Source organism: Monodon monoceros, unplaced genomic scaffold (assembly GCF_005190385.1).
Source record: "Monodon monoceros isolate NGI ecotype Baffin Bay Population unplaced genomic scaffold, NGI_Narwhal_1 Super_Scaffold_21, whole genome shotgun sequence".
NCBI classification, from domain to species: Eukaryota; Metazoa; Chordata; class Mammalia; order Artiodactyla; family Monodontidae; genus Monodon; species Monodon monoceros.
This window is the reverse complement of record NW_021703778.1, coordinates 61,415,616-61,434,607: the sequence shown is the minus strand read 5'-3', so window position 1 is coordinate 61,434,607 and position 18,992 is coordinate 61,415,616. Positions and strand designations below refer to the sequence as shown.

Here is an 18,992-nt window from a genome sequence, read left to right as displayed (position 1 = left end):
CTGAAGGAGGGCATCCCCTTGAGCAAGGAAGCTCTTTTCAGCTGAGGTGACTCTGAAGGAGCTGACTGCATTCCTTGTCACTGAGGCAGTGCGTTCTTCCTTGAAAGGGGGCTCTAGGCGCTGCATCCGTGTTTCCATCTTGATGCTTTCAATTTTATTAGTGAGTCTACGCAATGGGAAATACTTTCTTCAAACTCAGCCTCTATTTGCTTGGATTCTAGATAAATAGGCATTGCACAAATAAAGACAGATCCTCAGCTTTCTGGAATCCTTTTACTATAGCCTTAGGCAGAAGCAAAGGTATCACATCAATATATATATTTGGACCATGTGATTAAAGTCATACCTGGCATTTTTGGAGGCACTTAAAGAGTTTGTTTTATGCTCATCATGTCTTTCAAGTGGAGCCAGTTGGCTTTTTTCTGGAGGCCAGAGTCCAAAGCTAAAAGCCGCAATGCAGTGATGGAAAATCTCTAGTTACATTTTGCTTGCTAGTTGTCTTTTAGAGAAATCTTTCAGTGATTAAGATTCCAGGTTTAACTCCCTTTTCCTTGCTCCTTCCATCATGATACTAAAGCAGTCTTCCAGCTCCCTTCAGAACAGACATTAACCTGCATCCCAACTGACTTATTTCTTGTCCGCGCAAGTTGACCACAGATTCGTTCCTGTGTATCCGGTGGGTGCTTTGCCCTGCAGGATCCATTACTGCTGTGTCCCACTGTTGCCCGCAGCTGGCTCTGGCCACTGACGGTCTCAACTGCAAGGTGCGCAAAACCTTTCTCCATTTCCCTTCTTTCAGGTTGGAAAGCTTATCCAAGAAGCAGCTGGAAGAAGTAATTTGAAACGAGTAACTCTGGAACTTGGAGGGAAGAGTCCCAATATTATTTTTGCAGATGCTGATCGTAAGTCAACCACAGATCTCTTACATGCCCTGGCCTACTGGCCTGCGGTGCTCACTTTTATTATCTCCACTTTCAACAGGACACTAAGAAAAAGGTCTTTGAAGCTAAGTGGCATTCAAGGAGAAAAATCTAGACCCTTCCTTTTAAGGACAAAATAGTATTGGTAAAGACCACTTATCAGTTGACAATCAGATAGAGTTTGTTTTCTAGACATAATAAGCCATTTTGACTCTGTGTGGTTGTAAAATAGGGTAGAAGAGGTGAAGGCCTGGTTGGTATCGCATAGTGGAAAGAGCAGTGGTCTAAGCCTCTGAACACTGGAAATGTAACCTCTGCCTAGATTCGAGAAACCTGAAACGTCTCATGTTTGCCTGGTGGCTTTGTAGATCATTAAAAATTTTTAGTTCACTAGCTCTACCAACGTTGTCCCAAACCCACACCCCCTTCTCTGTTTAGCCATCCCCACCCCTTTCTGTTGCCCCCATGGCTTTTAGTCAGGATGACAACACACTATGGTCAGTTCTGTATGAATAGACCTAAATTGGAGGTGATTACACCTTGGCGGTAGGACTATACAGAGGCCTAGAGCTATAACCTAGAAACCCCATGTCTCCAGGCAGGATGCTCTCTAGTCCACTCTGCACGGGTGTGCTCCTTATGTTTGGAAAAACTTGCCAGGGAATGAAATTACAAAACCTCTTTCAGTCATCCTTTTTCTTCTTCACATCCTGCCAGGCAGCACTGCTTCCTCAGTTTCACTACTAGAGAGATCAGAGAACAGAAAGCAGATTGCCTGAATTTCAGCCCCAGCTTGGAATTTGCAAGTTCAGCTTCAGCTTTATACTAGTTGTCAAGAGGATCAGAATTCTGTACCTAAATTCCTATTAAGGTGTAGGCACTCCACTGACAGTACATTGATTCATTCAGTCAGTGAGTCATTTAGCAACTAGCAGACACCAGATTTATTAATACTATATTGAGTATTACTTAGTATCTCTTATTTTCACATGAGATGAAAACGAGTTACCATATGCTACTATACAATTCCATGTAAATAAAGAGGAAATTGAGTGTCTTCAAAGATGATCATTGCTGTCACAGTTTAATTTGCCAAAATACTAATTAAAAGTATAGCTGCAAGGTCCTATAGATTAGGGATTGCAAATTGGCAGTCTATAGGCCAAATGCAAGGTATGGCTATGTTTACTTCTAAGTATTACACAAAATATTGATTTCCGTTTTTTCTTAAAACTGGAAATCTGGCAACCCTGGGCTATGTTTATGCATAGCAACAGCCAAATGTAGTACTTTCCTTCTGAGTCTCTGTCACATTGCTTTACTATTATCTACACAGCCCCTTTGGTTATTGGGGTTTGAGACTCCTGTTATAGATAACGTGGTCTAATCCCTCTTTTTACAGAAGAAAGGTTTTCCAAGAAGTGAAGACGTCCAAGTTAACACAGCCAATAACGTCAGGGTCTGGTTAGAACCAGAACCAAGTTGTGTTCTCAATCCAGTGCTTTTCACTGGGCTGCTCACAGTTCTGCTCTGTGGTGAGCATGACATTACACTTGGGGCTTTGGGGAGGGAAGAGGGTCGGTCCCTTAGGCCCCTCGGCAGGCAAAGCAGTGTTGAGAGCATGGCTGTTTCCTCTTGTAGTGGACTATGCCGTGGAGCAGGCTCACCAGGGTGTGTTCTTCAACCAAGGCCAGTGCTGCACTGCAGGATCTCGCATCTTTGTGGAGGAGCCCATCTATGAAGAGTTTGTGAGAAGAAGCGTGGAGCGGGCTAAGAGGCGCATAGTGGGCAGCCCCTTTGACCCCACCACCGAGCAGGGACCCCAGGTAGAGAAATCACAGACATGCCCGTTCTTTTTTTATTTTTTAAACATCTTTATTGGAGTATCATTGCTTTACAATGGTGTGTTAGTTTCTGCTGTATAACAAAGTGAATCGGCTATACATATACATATGTCCCCATATCTCCTCCCTCTTGTCTCTCCCTCCCTCCCACCTTCCCTATCCCACCCCTCTAGGTGGTCACAAAGCACCGAGCTGATCTCCCTGTGCTATGCGGCTGCTTCCCACTAGCTATCTATTTTACGTTTGGTAGTGTATATATGTCCATGCCACTCTCTCACTTCGTCCCAGCTTACCCTTCCCCCTCCCCGTGTCCTCAAGTCCATTCTCTACGTCTGCGACTTTATTCCTGTCCTGCCCCTAGGTTCTTCAGAACCTTTTTTTTTTTTTTTTTTTAGATTCCATATATATGTGTTAGCATACGGTATTTGTTTTTCTCTTTCTGACTTACTTCACTCTGTATGACGGACTCTAGGTCCATCCACCTCACTACAAATAACTCAATTTCGTTTCTTTTTATGTCTGAGTAATATTCCATTGTGTATATGTGCCACATCTTCTTTATCCATTCATCTGTCGATGGACACTTAGGTTGCTTCCATGTCCTGGACATGCCCTTTCTTTACTTAATCTCTTATGAACACAGAAACCAGACACTCTGGTGGAACCCGACAAAGCATCATCTTCCTTCTTCTGCTGACTCCTTACTCTTCTTCCTCATCTGTCTTCATGGCTGGAAATGTAGCCAGTGAGGCATTGCTTGCTTACATCTTGTGCTTCTCTTTCTGTTTCTAAATTTTATCCTTGAAAAGCCAAGAGATTAGGATTGCCTTAAGGATATCTTGAACTTTGGGGGTAGGTTGGAGTCTCCCAGCTCCAAAAAAGGACCCAGGCATGGCAAGATGGATCTTGACTAGAACCCAGTCCCAGTCCTTAACTGCTGGAGTCAAGACATCCCCACAAGTGCCACAGTCAAGGAGGGCAGGTATCTCTCATTCCCAGAAACCCATTTATACTTTTACCAGCTGCCAAGGATTCTCTCCACCAACCTGACCTATTCTGGGATGACCACATGCAGTTTGTAATTGTGTAGGGAATGGAGAGCTGTCTGCTCTCTCTTCTGCCATATGGTTCTCTCTTACTCTGAATGCTTCATGCACTGTGGTGGATGAGGAGGGCCACAAAGGTCCCTGCTGGCTGCACTCTTGAGCTCTGCAGGTTCTCCATGGTCATCAAGGTATATTTCCAGTTAGAACTCTGGTTTTGAACTGAGAATTTTTAAAGGAATATGTAGACCAGATCTCATCAGGATCACTAGAGCATGGGTTTTCCTGTTAAGAAGCAATATCTCCTTAGTTTTGGGACCATTTGAGAGAAGATTGAAGTTGTAACAGCAATTCAAACTCAGGTGAATGTAGGTTTCTTTTTTATTTACCATAATAATTGAGTGATAAGTCTATAACTTGGGGGCTTGCGGGGGGCGAGAATGACCTTATTTTATGGACTAGGACGCTAGCTCTCACTCTTTAAACTTAATCCTTTCCTCTGATGGTATAACAGTAGTTCCATAAAAATATACCCCAATATTCATTTGTTTATAAGGTTAATTTTTACTTATGTAAACAGTGAATAATCAATTAGCCAGTGTCTCCATCATTTAGAAATATTGCTTAAATCTTGAACTGGTACTTATGACTTGTCAGTATCATCAGAGCAGTGCATTCACTGGAATTCTTGATGTATTAGGTTGAACCATACAAAATTACCCTTTTTCATACATCCAAAATGGTTAATTAACAGCAGTTCCATATGATTTGACTAGGTATAATGAAGCTTTGGCCAAAAATCACAAATGAGAGAGATTCTTGAGCACATGCTTATTTCCATTTTCATAGAAGATTTTACTTGGAGTCATCAGGCACTTTCTTCTGTAGATTGATAAGAAACAGTACAACAGGATCCTGGAACTCATCCAGAGTGGCGTGGCCGAAGGCGCCAAGCTGGAGTGTGGAGGCAAAGGGCTGGGCCGAAAGGGGTTTTTCATCGAGCCCACGGTGTTTTCCAACGTCACTGACGACATGCGGATCGCCAAGGAGGAGGTATCACATAGATTTTAACAGCAGCCACATCTTCCTTGGGATGGTTTCCAGGGCATTTCTAGTAGACAATATTAGAGGTTTAGTTCTTTGTATTTTATATACATTGTACAGTAGCAATAAACATGGCTATGAAAATCCCCAGTTTCAAGAAAGAAGTTAGACAAAGAGGCAAGCAAGCTAGACGGAGGCCCGGTGATGTGCTTTATGATCTCAATTGTTATTAGCCAACAGAACCATCATAAAAGCCAATCAATGGTCTCAGTGATACATTGTCAACAGTTCAGTTCCCCCAAATATGGGTCATTAGGCTGTTAATCAGGAAATAGAAAGCACCCAAGCATCCTCACGCTTCTGCAGGAGAGGACCAGTTGCAGATCAGCTACCTCTCCAGAGCGGTAGTTCTCAGTTCTGGAGCAGTGCCTGGGGGATCATGGAGAACACAGCTTTAGAACACACTGTGGAATCAAGTGTTGCCAGGCAGGGTGGGGGAGCGGAGGAGTTAAACTCTAAGGGTAGACTTATGTAATCTTATTCTGGGAAAGTTTGGGATATTTTTACAGTTATGTTCTGCTAAACTTAAACATCATTTAAATGATGAAGGCAGAATAAACTTGCCTTGAAACATAGAAAACAGGTGAAAGGATGGCGAAGCAACCATGTTGGGTCAACCTATTTTATTGCAGATCTTTGGCCCCGTTCAGGAAATTTTGAGGTTTAAGACTATGGATGAAGTTATTGAAAGAGCCAATAACTCAGACTTTGGACTTGTAGCAGCTGTCTTTACTAATGACATCAACAAGGCCCTCACGGTGTCTTCTGCAATGCAAGCTGGGACTGTTTGGTAAGACCAGAGTCAGTCTCGTTCTGGCCATAACACATTCCATGAGGGTGGGAGGGGGCTTGTAATTCTCCAGAGCCTGCGTGAAATGAAAGCATATGCTCTGGAAGGATGGGGGAGACCGAAGACTTCACCCTGAGAAGGGATACTTCCTATTGGCTAGATCAGGAAGTCAAAGTAAATCTTATAAATTATAAAATTTTCATGTGGGGAAAAAGGAATTAAAAAATAGAACTTATAAAAGAAATATCATGCCAGTGGGATTGTTTCTGTGTAAGCAGAATACACACCAACAGTACCATGTTTTCTTCTTTCAGGATCAATTGTTACAATGCCTTAAATGCCCAGAGTCCCTTTGGGGGATTCAAGATGTCTGGAAATGGGAGAGAAATGTAAGTGTCCAAAGTTGCTGGTGCCTGAAGAGAAACAGGGTTGCGAATAGCAGCATAGAGGGGCACTCACAGCATCAGTGAATTCTCTTGCTCTCATCCATTCACTAAACAAACACTTGGTTGAAAACATAAATGTATAAGCAAAGCACACATTACAAAGATGAATAAAACACAATAATACCCTTACCTTAAGTGGGAATGGAGAAAAATTCATGTACCAATAATTCCATGTAATAGGTGCTATTATGCAAGTATGTCAAGTATCTTGTTAAGTACAGAGGAAAAATCAATCAATTTTGCCTGATGAGGTCACAGAAGACTTCACAGAGGAAATAACACTTCAGTTTCTTAGGAGCAGGCATTCCAGGTAGAGGGAATAGCAAGAACAAAGGCATGAAGGCATAGCAAATACAGACTAGTCCAGACACAAAACAGAGTTTGGCATGTTTACAACAGACGTCACCAACTGCCCACCCAGGGACAAATCTGGCTTAGAGAAATGTTTTGTTTTTTTTTTCCTTATAACATTTAAAAACCTTTACCTGACATTCAAAATGGGGAGACTTTCCATAAAAATCTAGATTTCTTGCTTGTTTTCATTCCCCCAAAGCAAAATTGCTGCAGCTGTGAGCTCTGCAGTTTTCCCTATTCCCCATCATGCCTGCTTCTGGGAACTGAATATTGGCTGTGTTAGTTTTACACATAGCCAATTCACTCACTGTCACCTGCTCAGTGCCTATAGGATCTTTGAGTCTGGGGCTGCAGAGCCTAGGGCACAGGATGCATGGAGGAGACTTGCTGAAGATACAAGTGGAGAGGTTGCTTTAAACCCAATCTCAAAGGGTTTTTAAAGGGCATACTGTGGGAGCTGAGGGGATACCAACGTTCTTATGGCCAACATTCTTGGTGTATAGAGGATGTTTTGGCAGAGATCACAGGAAGATGACCCTTTACAAGGATTTTGCAATAACAATAATAGGTATTAATTAAATGCCTGCTCTGCATATGGCTTTATTCTACCTTCTTACTTGCTTTTCACAGTGATTCTATGGGATAGATACATTTATCTTTATCTTACAGATGGTTCAGATGAGGAACTAAGGGTTGGAGTGGTTAAGTAGCTTGCCCAAGTCTCACAACCAGTAAGTGGCAGATCTGAGCTTTGAACCTAAATTTTAGTGGCTTAGTTTCCGTGATGTCTGGCCAAGGAAGCATGGGAACCAGGTATAAGGACTCTTCCGGGTCAGAATCAGAGCTGGGCTGCCCTCTTGTGATGCTGAGGACCTGAAAAATGGGACTGTGGCAGAGGAAAACTAGAGTGATTGCATTTGCAACTTCACATATGAACGGATTTTTAGAATTGCTTTCGGAGAATGAATGGTAGCTAGGGTCTTCCTGAGCTGACATCTCCCCTCATCCCCAAAAACTTTCATCTTCCCTCATTTGGAAAGGAGATAGATCCATGCTAGATCCACGTTTTCTAAATCCTGTGACTCATAAGAGGAAACATCTTCCATGCCTGTTCCCTCGGGCATTACTGAATGCATACTTTTTTGAACAAATGCTTAGTTCGCAATCAATCTGCTAAAAAGTATTGAGCACATACATAGTTTGTGCAAAGCATGATGCTTGGTCTGTAGGGGAAGGTGCAGCTCATTAAATTACTTAAAATTTTGTTGGATAAATGAAATATACAACATTGAAAGAATCAAAAGAATTCCAGAAAAGCCTGTGGAGTGGTAGAGGAATGCAGGGGTGATAGAGATCATTGTGAGCTGGAGAAGTCCAGGAAACCATTAGGTGTGATCTTTTATAGGGATTTGAATTGGCCTTTAAAGGAGAGGAACATTTGAGTAGATGAGGAGAGAGGAATAGTTTTTCATGGTTGGTGGGCAAAACAGGATAGCAGTGGGGGAAGAGTTAGCAGAGGCATTGTGGGAGAAATGAGTATGGTGTTTGGGGGGAAGTGCAGTGAACCCATGACTAGCACAGGGGATTTACATCTTCAGATACTATAGCTGGTAATCTCTAGTCCCGAGCCATTAAACCATGAAGTAGATATAGCTTTGAGGCTAAGAGCAGAGTTTCTAGAATCACACTGCACAGATATGTACCCTGGCTCTACTGCTTAACACCTGTGCAGCCTTGGACAAGCTATTTAATCTCACCGAGCCTCAGTTTCCTCATCTATAAAATGGGAATAATTATAGATAGTACTTAACCCTGCAGAGTTGCTGTTAGGATTAAATGTTAGAATCATGTACGCCAAACATCCAGCAAGGTATCTGGCAAACCTTCAGAAAATGTGAGCTACTATCATCATTATTGATCAAGTAGATGACTGTTATGTAGGCAGTCCTTCTTTTTCTTAATAAATGTATTAAGAAAGGGAGAAACTGCTCTTGCTTGAACCTTTGCTTCTGGCCTTCAGTACCTCCCACTTGCTTTATAGCCAGAACCCATACCCAGTCTGGACCCTATTGGCTAAGTTATTAGTATTCCTTCAGCTTTTATAAAGTCTTCATGTACTCTAAGTATCTCTTCTTAACTTGCACATGGCCTTAACTTTCTGCTTCCACTTTTGAAGATGCATTCAACTTCTTTCATTTCCTGCCCCTGTGTTTGTGCTCTCCCAGTCTCTGAAATGTTGGGGCCATCGCCGGCTGTGGGAATGCTGCTCACATTGACTGTTACAGATCATTAACAGGGTGTATCATGGGCATAAAATACACTTGAAATAACTAATTGCTGGTTGATGGTTTCTCATCTCAGGCTAGCCCTGGACTCTCATCACAGGCAAGCCTCCTACCAGGATTCGGGCTTGGGACATTGTTCAGGCGCAGTCTCTTCCTGTCAGAAATATCGCCCTCGCCTAGAAAGAAGGTCCAAGAGACAGTTTGGCTGTGTCAGAACCACACAGAACAGTGGCCTTTCTCGACTCGTCCCATGGGCACAGTAGTGATTTGGCCTTCCCAGTGCAGTTAAAAAATAATCAGGAAACAGTGCTCTTTGATGAGACTCACTTCATCTTATCTAAATTATATGAGTCTTTGTTCCTGTTTGCCCCCAAAACATGTTTTCTCTTCCTTAAATGACCTGGAGTGGTAGGAAATGCTTCAGATAAAAGAACCTGCCCTGTCCTGGTTCCCCACTCTTCTTCTCATTTAATACGGTCCTGGAAACTCTGCTTAGCCTTCCACTTGGACAGAATTGTTTATCTCATGGCCTGCAGGCTCCATGCAGCTTTGGTCCCTGACATCTCCTTGCCCACCTCTAAGAGGAGCAGAGAAGGGAAGTAGCATTTTCTGGAAATGAGCTCCAAGGAAGGCTGTTGGAGCCCCTGAGTGCTACCCCACAGAGAGCTGTGGAGAGGGCTGCCCTCTACAGGTTATCTGATGAGCTGGCCTCTAATTCCCAGGGTCAGAGACTTGGGCTGAGTTTCTCTCCGTTCTGCTTGTCCAGCTAATTCCATCTATTTCAGCCTTCCCATCCTTTTCCGTCTCGTTTAAGCTCTCCTGAGACAAGGGATCATAGAGTCCAAGCTATAAAATATGTATCACAAACCTAGGGGATGGAAAGAACGCTGTGAACCTCAGCATTTTAAAAACTAAGGACACACGCTTTGAAGACGAGAAGTGTTGTTCGGATGCTCTGAATCAGTGTGTGTGTGCACAGCATTGCGTATGCACAGAAAGTCACCTGTAGGCTGGGAGAGGGGCTTTCTAACCCTGCCTATCTGGCGATCCACTCTCAGAGATTCTGATTTAGTAGATCTGGGCTAGGGCCCAGGACCTGGATTTTTAACAAGCTTCTGGAATGATTCTCGTGCAGGTGGTCTGGGGATGCTGCTCTGAGAAATGCTGCTGTAAGTCAAAGAAAAGGGCAGGGAAATTATACACCCTAAGCAGAAATCCCTGTTTGTTTTATGCGTGAGTCTGAGTGACTTCCTAAAATGGCTGGCTGAGAGACACCCAAATCTAACGTCTTACCTTACCTTTACGTATGCCGAGTTTGGTTCATCTTTGGGAATATAACCTAGTCTGGCCAAGAAGCAGGAATACAGGCTTCTAAATGTGCTGTGCCCTGACACGTGGCCCCGCTGGAAAGGTGACTATACAAAGAGATAGGGGCATGTCAATAACAATACGTCTGCCTTTTGTGCAGTAGTGGACTTCTTCCTTAACTATGGAACTATGTGCCACAGAATTTAACTGAGAAAAATTTTAGTAGATTTGAGAGAAAGACCCTAGAATGAGATGGCGAAATAGCTGAAGAATCCACATGTTAGGGATTGGATTCAGAGACCTTACAGCAGTGTTGCTCAAAGAGTGGGTCCAATAGCCACCCATCTCATGGTCTCTTGGGCTCCTCCCCAGACCTACTGGAACAGAATCTTTGGTGGGAGATGATCAGGAACCTACAGTTTAAGCAAGCTTCATGGGTGATATGTGTATATTAAGGTTCAGGAACTGATGTCAGAGAGACGACCGGGTGCCAAGAGGAGGGAGAGAGTCAGCTGGAGTCATACAGCCAGTTTAATGCAGAGCCGAGTTGGCACTCCTGTCTGCCAACCCCCACCCTCAGTGTTCTGCTCCACACGCTGCCCTGAGACCTCTCATTGGCTTTCCTTGAGGCCTGGGCCCATGGGCAGTCTTTCCTTTCACGGCGGATGTGAGTCCACTCCAACATCTCGGAGCAGGCTGTGTGCCGGCCATGCAGCAGATGGCCGCCTGGGACCCGAGAGAGGAGCACCTCCAGTCCAGCAGAATTTTCCGTTGCTTTGAGCACCCAGAGATTTGGGATCCGGCAGTCACACTCAAAAGCAAGGTTTCTAGCTCTGTAGACTTTCTTACATCTCTCACAACCTAGTTAGAGATCTGAGTGGGAGGAAAGTGGTTCAGGGTCTGCCCCATGTGTGTGCACAAGCGAGGGAACAAGAAGGGAGTAGCCACACTTCAGACAGGAGGCAGATGGTGTCCGTGATGAAGAGACACATGCACAGTTGCCCAAGGGCAGGAGAAAGGCCAGCGAGAGCCAGAGCTGAGCTGGTAATAAAGAGACAGCCTGGACAGAGCTGGTGAGGGAGCCACATTCTGAGTGGGGCAATCCCAAGCTTATTCTTCCCATTCCTGCAAGCAGAATGGCCAGTGCAGAGGAGAGAGCAGCATGCTGCCTGAGTCGCTGATGTTCTGGGGGCTGTGGGGGAGGAGGGGGGCGCGACCACTCAGGTGCCCTGGTGCTCGGAGGAGCTGCTGGCACAGCAAGGGCAGCTCTGTGTCGGGCCAGGGAAGCAGAATGAATCCTTTACAGCGGGTCTTTGCTGTAAAGCCCAGTTGCAGTGACTTTATACCTTTTATATAAGACTGTTTTAAAAAACGGCCTGTCTTAATCCTTTCTTATTCAAATATATCTCTAAGCGTTCTTTCATGTTTTTTTCTGGCAGAGATGGTCAGTCAGCAGGGTGGAACTGGGGAAGAGGGGGTAGGAAGAAGCCTGCCCCCCCTTCCTCGCTCCCACAGTTATCAAGTGCTTTCTTTCAGCCTGATGCTGTGGGCCGCACGCTAGGTTTGGGGGAGGACAGAAAGCAAGATCAGGAAGATGCAGATCGGTGGGGGAGACAGAGACGCTCGAGCACCCCCGCCCTCCCTCCTGGTATTACAGGGCTGTGGTAGAGGAGGGTACAAGGTGCTCTGAACACAGAGCAGGAGGGGCACTCCTTCTGCTGAGAACTTGAGGAGAAGCTTCGCAGAGGAGTGACTTTGAAAAGAAAAGAAGAAGAAAATGTCAAGTATTTTGCAGAAAATAATTAAGAGAACATGCTTGATGTGACAATGAAATCGAGAAAAGAAAGACAGACAATTAAAGAGAGGTAGGAATAAGAAGGAACGAGAGAAGAGAAGTGAAGGAAAGGAGCACCGTAGCAGTGAGGCTTTTCCACGCGCCAGCGCCCTTCAGGCAGTGGTCGGAGGGGCTGTTTCTCCTGGGGCCGCCGAGGCAGGTGACCTGGCTCCCCTCCCCCCTCTCAGGCCCGGCCACCTACAGGCCCTTCAGAGGCCGGGGCCGATTATCTGGTTTCTCCTGCACCCGGTCCAGCACGGTGCTGCCCCATAGTAACAGTGCAATAAACGTTCGTTTGCCTGATGACAGAAATCCCTGATCAAGGCCCCAGAGGGTGCCATGAGCCAGGAGGGGAAGTGGCCGAGGGCAAGTCTCGGGAGACAGCTGACTCACACTTCCCAATTCCTTTCCCGTCCGTGGTTTTGATTTCCTCTTTCCCCTGACTCTGTGGAGGCCGCAGACGGTATTTGTTCAGGGTTCTGTCTTTAAGGCATTGCGTGTGATCTGTACTCTTCTGTGGTGGGCCTTTGGGTATTGTTGCCGCTTACTAAACTGAAGGACCAGTGAGAAGGAATGTAGAACATCAAGCCAAGAGGACCCTCGTGGTTTTCTTTCAGGTAAAGTGGACTGGGTCTCGAGGAGAGCCATTAGAGCACAGGCACATCCTGGGCGTCCAGTGGTTGGAACAGGGTTTTTGAAGAGGAAAGCCCATGTTGAGCTGTCTAGGCCTCTGGTACCTGATACAGCCCGTTTCTGTTTTTCAGGGGAGAATTTGGTTTGCGAGAGTACTCCGAAGTTAAGACTGTGACAGTAAAGATCCCCCAGAAGAACTCTTAAGATGGCCAAGAAGGAAGGTGAAGGCCAGCCTGCACGACTCTCCCCCTCTGCTTTCCCTGTGGGGCCCAGCTCTCAGGAATCCAAACTTGATACTCAGTCCTTACTTAAGATTTAAATGACAGCAGGTAGGCCAGGCCATTCGCTGCATAAAGAAAGCAAGCCAGTTGGGCGTGGTTTCTTGGCACCCTGTGAGGGATCACCTTAACAGTACCAAACATTGGGGAACGTGGGATAAAGGCGCGAGGAGTAGCTGTGGGGCATACCCAGTATTTCTTTCTGGGGGGAGGGAGCTGTATTATTTGATGCCTTCTGTCACAAAGGACTTTGCTTGTGAGCAAAGGTAGCCTTTCCATTGTCTTCATTTCCCCCTTCCAGGCTCTCCCTGCTCACGCACCCCTCCCGCTCCTCCAAGGAGATCTCAGCTGAGCTCATCTGGGGCAGATGTTTGGGCCGGGAACAATTTTCCAAGGTTTTGCAGCCAAATTACCATTTCATGTCATCCATTTCTTCAAAGCAAAACATGAAATGGTTTTAGTTAGAGCCAGACCAGACTGAAAATGCCAGGAGCTGGTACACTGCAGATGTCCTAAGGAAAAAGAACTTGGGATATTCCTGACCCAGTCTGGCTTTCTTACATCCATATATAACAGGAGTGAAAGATCAGGAGATGGAGCTCCAGCGATCATTATGTGTAGTTCACAGCCTCGGAGCTCATCACTGCATGGTTTGAGGGGGTAAGAGAGAGGGATGTGTGTGTGTGTGTGTGTGTGTGCGCGTGCGCGCGTGCATCTGTGCATTTAATTCCTTCTTGAGTATTCTGGAACAAGTCAGGGGGTGGGTTGTTTTTCATGGATTGATCTTTTCCAAAGCTTGTCTTTAAAATCAACCAAAAACTGATCTGAGCAGGCTTGAGAATTTGGAAAAAGGTAATGCTGGGTGCCTTGTAGAAATAATTCCATTTCCAATACTGCTGACAATTCATACTAAATGAATTATCTCTGCAGTTGGAATCTATAGCTTCTTCCGCCTCCCACCCCCACCCCATCCCTGTCCCTGGTGCACGCCACCTCCCAGTCCCAGTGCTGTGGGTGTGACTTCAGCTTCCCATGCCCTAGGTCAACTGGCAGTAACCTTGGAAAATCTGGCCAGGCTCAGAGGTTTCCTTCTCCATTTGTAGAGTTCCGTTGTGCCACAACTGCCACGCTGCACCAGATCTCCACTTGTCACGCCCGTGGCTCGTCCACACACCACTCTTGCTCTTGGCCTCCCAAGGGGGAAGCATGAAGCAGGCTGGCTCCCTTTCCTCCAGCCACACATTCCTCTTCTGCTTTCCACTGAAGGCTCCATCTCTGACATGGGCAGTGTCAGCTTCTTTTCCTTTTTCCCTCTTTCCAGCTGCCAAATCCAATTCGTTCTCTAACCTAGATGAAGATCATTTATTTAAAAGTACCAACATAACCTAGAATATATGAAATATGGGCAACACATATATAGCCTTCTGTATTTAACGGTTTTCTGCTTTCTAACCATACCGGTTTTCTATTTATAACCCTTGACTATTCATGATGTTTTAAAGAAACCTCTCCTTGCTGTTATTGACAAAGGACAGTGGCCAGATGCCTTGAGAGATGCCACATTTCTGAGTTCTTTCGTGTGAATGTCATGCTCTCCTCCTATAGCCTGTGTCCCAGTGAACATATCCATTAACCAGCTAGTTACCTTTGAACTGCAATATAGAATGTGAAAATGAAGATTTATTTCTTTTAATTTACTTAAAAAAGAAACCTCTGTGCTAGCAATAAAGCATTTATATTGTGTACTCCTCGGGGTCATTTGGCTGTGTTTATCAGTGTCTTTGTGTCATACCGAGTCCATCTAGGTCCTTCTCTCAGCTGCTGGGCTTTTCAGGTATGTTGCTGCCTCTGGCTACTGAGCAGAATTTGGAGGGTATTCTTGCTGTAAGGTAAACAAGACCCTTATTTCTGACACTGTTTAAAATCCAGGCATACATACAGTTCTGTGTGGCAAACAAGTATAACCATGTATGAAACATATGAAATGACAATTTTCATCCAAAGGAGCCTCTGTGAAAGCTAACATGTAAAGGAGTCTTCAGGCCTGTTCTCACAAACATGGACCACGTGATGAGAGCTCACATTTGCTAATGGCATCTATCGGTAGCTTTATTTTTATTTACCGAAGTGGAACAAAGTCAAAAACTGACAACCTGATGTAATATTTTTGCAGCTGTAGAAAGGAAGCTGTACATGGTGACTATAGGACCAGCCAGAGCTTGTTTGCTTTCTGTGTGTTCTCAGGGTTGTGCTTTTGGAGAGCAGTTTCCACCCTTTAGACCTGCACATCCCCTCCTTCCAACCCTGCTTCCCCACCCAAGTCCTGGTCAAGTGAAGCAAAAACAAAAACTGATGACTTAGACACAAAGGAAGTGAGACCCGGGGAGAGACATGTTGCTCTGGACTGGGATTCCTTGCTCTGACTGCTGGTATCTTGTTCCTCAGAGGAACAAACTGGGCGTCGGAGAATGCCGTCCCTGGGGCATGGGGTGAACTCTGAAATGTAGGCTGTAGGCTTTCTGCGAATTTACCTCGTGTTCAATATTTCGGGCATCGGAGAGAAAATGAGAACAAGATGGACACAGAGTAATCATGTAAAAGTCCTTTGTTAGGTGCCAAGTAGAAGTTATAGATAGCAGGAATCCGGAATAAGGTAAGGCATAATTTGATAGTTCTTCAAAGCATAAAGTCCGTCAGACCTCATCCATTTATGATGCTGACATAAAGGAAAATGAAGAGAGATGGCATTTTAGGTGTCATTAATGAAACCAACACAGAGACACCAATTGGTGATTTGTCATCAGCACTACATAATTACAGTCTTTTTGTTAACCCCTGAGATTTTCATTGTGCCTTTTCCTCCGAAACACCCTCAGTGCATTCATATTGACAGTGTCATTCTTTTTAATGACACTTTAGATAATAAAAGACAAAAATATTGCAATGTAGGGAGTAAAGAACAGAAAGGAACAGGGACTCTACTGGAGTGTGTCGTTAAAACAGGAAGGCACCCAAGAAAAGAGGACAGTCAGAGACAAGTGAATGGAAGAGGTGGGTTTTGAACAAGGCTTGAGGAAGGAATGTAATTTCAGTAGGCAAGGGAGGAAGAAGAAGGCAATCCTGCTCAAAGGAGTAACCTGCAGAGGCACAGAGGTGAGGGAGGCCAAGGCATGCTTTTGTGATAGGGGATGGACCAGCAAGAGCAGGTACCACGTGCTGTAACTTGGTCAGATGGGGGTCGGCCAGAGAGTTCCATGGCACTGCCCTGCCCCATGCTCCTGCCAGCCTCAGAGCTCACAAGTAGCACATGCTACATTCAGTTAGAAGAAACTAGAGCTGTATTTAGCTAGCTGAGGTCAGGGAGGAGGAAACTGTCCATGTAATAGATGTTAAAGAGTGAGTAGAATTTGGAAAGGTATGAAGAGGCGGGATAGCAAGACTGCTGGGAAAAAAAATCTCCCCACAGAATTTGTTAATGTCACATGGGCTGCATTCTTGGCAGGGGGAGGGGCACAAATAGAACAGAAATGCCCTTTGTTACTTACATGTGTTTATATAGCTATTTATTCACTTTTCTAGGGGGTTTTTTTGTTGTTTTTTTTTTTTTGGTTGACTAGTATCCCAGAAATATTTAGTCAGCAACAATGCTTAAAGTATAACAGAAAAAATGAAAACAACAAAATCACATGAATTAAAAAGCAAGAGTAAAGGAAAAAACAAAACCACGGTGAGAAACGAATGCAGCCAAAATGAGACCAGAAAATACACATTCTACAAAGTCCTATCATCACTCATCTTAGGGAAATCTGATAATCTAGTGAGAGAAGAGCCAACACTGCAGGCCAGTGATCCTAAGAAGTTAACCTCCCTTCCTCCCTCCTGTCCTCTCCCCTTCCCTACCTCCACAGATGTTTACTATGCCAGATGCTGGCACAGGTGCTGGGATACAGAGCGGGCCAGGCATGGCTACTGCCCTCGTGAAGCTCATGGTCTCATATGGCAACTCAGAGCCAAGAGTTGGTAGTTTGCTTTGCTATCTCGCTGTAACTCCTTGCCAGGCACATACATTCAATTTATGGAAGGATAATGTAGAACCTTTTCCAGGTCCTCTTGGTAATCCAGAGTGACAACTTTGCACACAGAAATAGCCGATTAGCAACATCGCAGAGTGAAAAGCATCAGAGGGTCAGGGAAGTGATCAGAAGTCCTCACTTGAAGTCCCTTATTGGCCATTTGCAAGTTGTGTGTCTTTGCGTAAGTCACTTAACTTTCATGGGCCTCCACTTCCTCCTCTGTAGGATCCAGATGATCATTCCTGCCCTGCCTACCTCACAACGTTGTGTGAGGATTAAACAACATCATGGATGATGTATCTCTTCTGTTGGTCTGAGACGTCATGCTGCACACATACAACTCTAAACAACTACAAAAAGTGCAAACAAAATGACTCTGTTGCTTCGCTGCTCAGTCCATAAGACATCAGAATCCATCATTTCTCATCCAGTGTTGAGGCCATCATGTAGAAGCTGACTCTTTAGGGTGCGTTTCCTGTGGTTTCCAGGAGGCCTCCTTTCCCAAAGGTGGACCTCATCTGAACTCCTCAAGCCAGCTGGGAGTAAGGCGGTGAATGCAGCTCCAACTGTTCCCCAGGTTTTGGTTGTGTATATTCAGTACATTGTTCCGACATTCTATAGGGTGATTACAAGACCTCCAAGCTCTGGCCCGACTGTCTGTGCCACCCTGAATGTTTTACACAACAACCGCTCCTCAGTGGGGACCAGCTGGGAATAGGAATGCAGGGAAGTCCACTCTGGAAAGGCATGAAGTCCTCTTCCTAAACATGTACATTGTCTAATCCTCATTTGGTTATTGGACAGATTAAAGGGAAAATCAGCCTGCCGTTTAGCCTTTGATGTGGAACTCTTGGATAATGTTTCCTTTGGCCATTTACGTAGCAAGGAGGAACTTGAAACCAGCATGGCCCAGGCGCCATTACTGCTGGAGCAGGAACGCCTCTGAATGGTTTCAAGGTCTTTTAGCCCTGCTTTTTTGGTTTGTTTCTCAAGAGCAGGTCCCTGTCCTCCTTCTCGTGAAATGAAACGTATGTTATTTGCCAAGTCGGCTCGAGTTGACTAATTTCGTTTACTACATGGTTTTGTTACCGACCCTCCCAAGTCAGTCCCCAACAAGGATCTTCCTGCCCCGTGTCGTCCGAACCAACAGAATGAGACTGAGTTAGGTTTAGAAGCAAAGGGAACTCTGTTCTTTGATCAGAGAAGGGAAAGGTGCGGGCTCCGACTCTAGAGTCCAAGCCCTCCCCCGACATGCCATGGGCGGGCTGGGGCTGCTTTACAGGGATCCTATCAGCTGGGAGGGGGTGGGGTTCTAGGGTGGGGTGGGGCGCAGGCGCAGGCTCAGGCGCAGTTCCGGGCTCCAGATCTCAGTGCCTGGGGCAGCGTTTCTACGCACAGCCCGCCGCCGCCGCTGCCGCCGTCGCCGCCGCCATCTTGAATTGCAGTGTTGCGCGTGGCGCTTCAACTCACGCCCCGGAGCTGAGGTGCTGGGCGCCGCCGTTTTGCACTAGGAGCTCTGGTGTGAAGGGCCGGGTGAGAGGCCTCTGCACGCGGCCCCCTCTAAGCAAGAGCAACCAGACTAAGCACCAAGAGAAAGAAAAAAGGTTAGGCTTTATTTTATTACCCAAACTCTATTTTTATTTCCTGGGAATGGTTAATGGGCTTTGCCGGTGACAAGTCCCTCCTCTGTCTTTTGTCCTGCTCTTCAGTCTTTTTTTTTTTCTTTTTTTGCGGTACGCGGGCCCCTCACTGTTGTGGCCTCTCCCGTTGCGGAGCACAGGCTCCGGACGCTCAGGCTCAGCGGCCATGGCTCACGGGCCCAGCCGCTCCGCGGCATGTGGGATCCTCACGGACCGGGGCACGAACCCGTGTCCCCTGCATCGGCAGGCCGACTCTCAACCACTGCGCCACCAGGGAAGCCCTCGTGTTAGTCTTTTAAATTCAGATCTCACACACTAATTCCGGAAAGGGAAGCCTGTTAGTAACATGAAGAGTTTCTCCAATGGCCAAAGGAGCAGAATCCTAAAGTGTTCCACAGCTCACCAGCTATGTGCCCTTGGAAAATCAGTTAGCCATCCCA

The 18,992-nt window shown here is 45.7% G+C and overlaps 1 protein-coding gene across 1 annotated transcript in view; it reads left to right on the top strand.

Moving 5' to 3' along the window:
* ALDH1A2 (aldehyde dehydrogenase 1 family member A2) overlaps positions 1–14,556 on the top strand; it is a 104,537-nt gene extending 89,981 nt beyond the window's left edge. Inside the window, exons 9-14 of the mRNA XM_029239704.1 lie at positions 800–902; positions 2,562–2,746; positions 4,696–4,860; positions 5,544–5,701; positions 6,016–6,090; positions 12,693–14,556. Of these exons, the coding sequence (XP_029095537.1) occupies positions 800–902; positions 2,562–2,746; positions 4,696–4,860; positions 5,544–5,701; positions 6,016–6,090; positions 12,693–12,765 (759 nt within the window). The 3' untranslated portion in view covers positions 12,766–14,556. The remainder of the gene's footprint in view (positions 1–799; positions 903–2,561; positions 2,747–4,695; positions 4,861–5,543; positions 5,702–6,015; positions 6,091–12,692) is intronic.
* Positions 14,557–18,992: the final 4,436 nt, after the last annotated feature.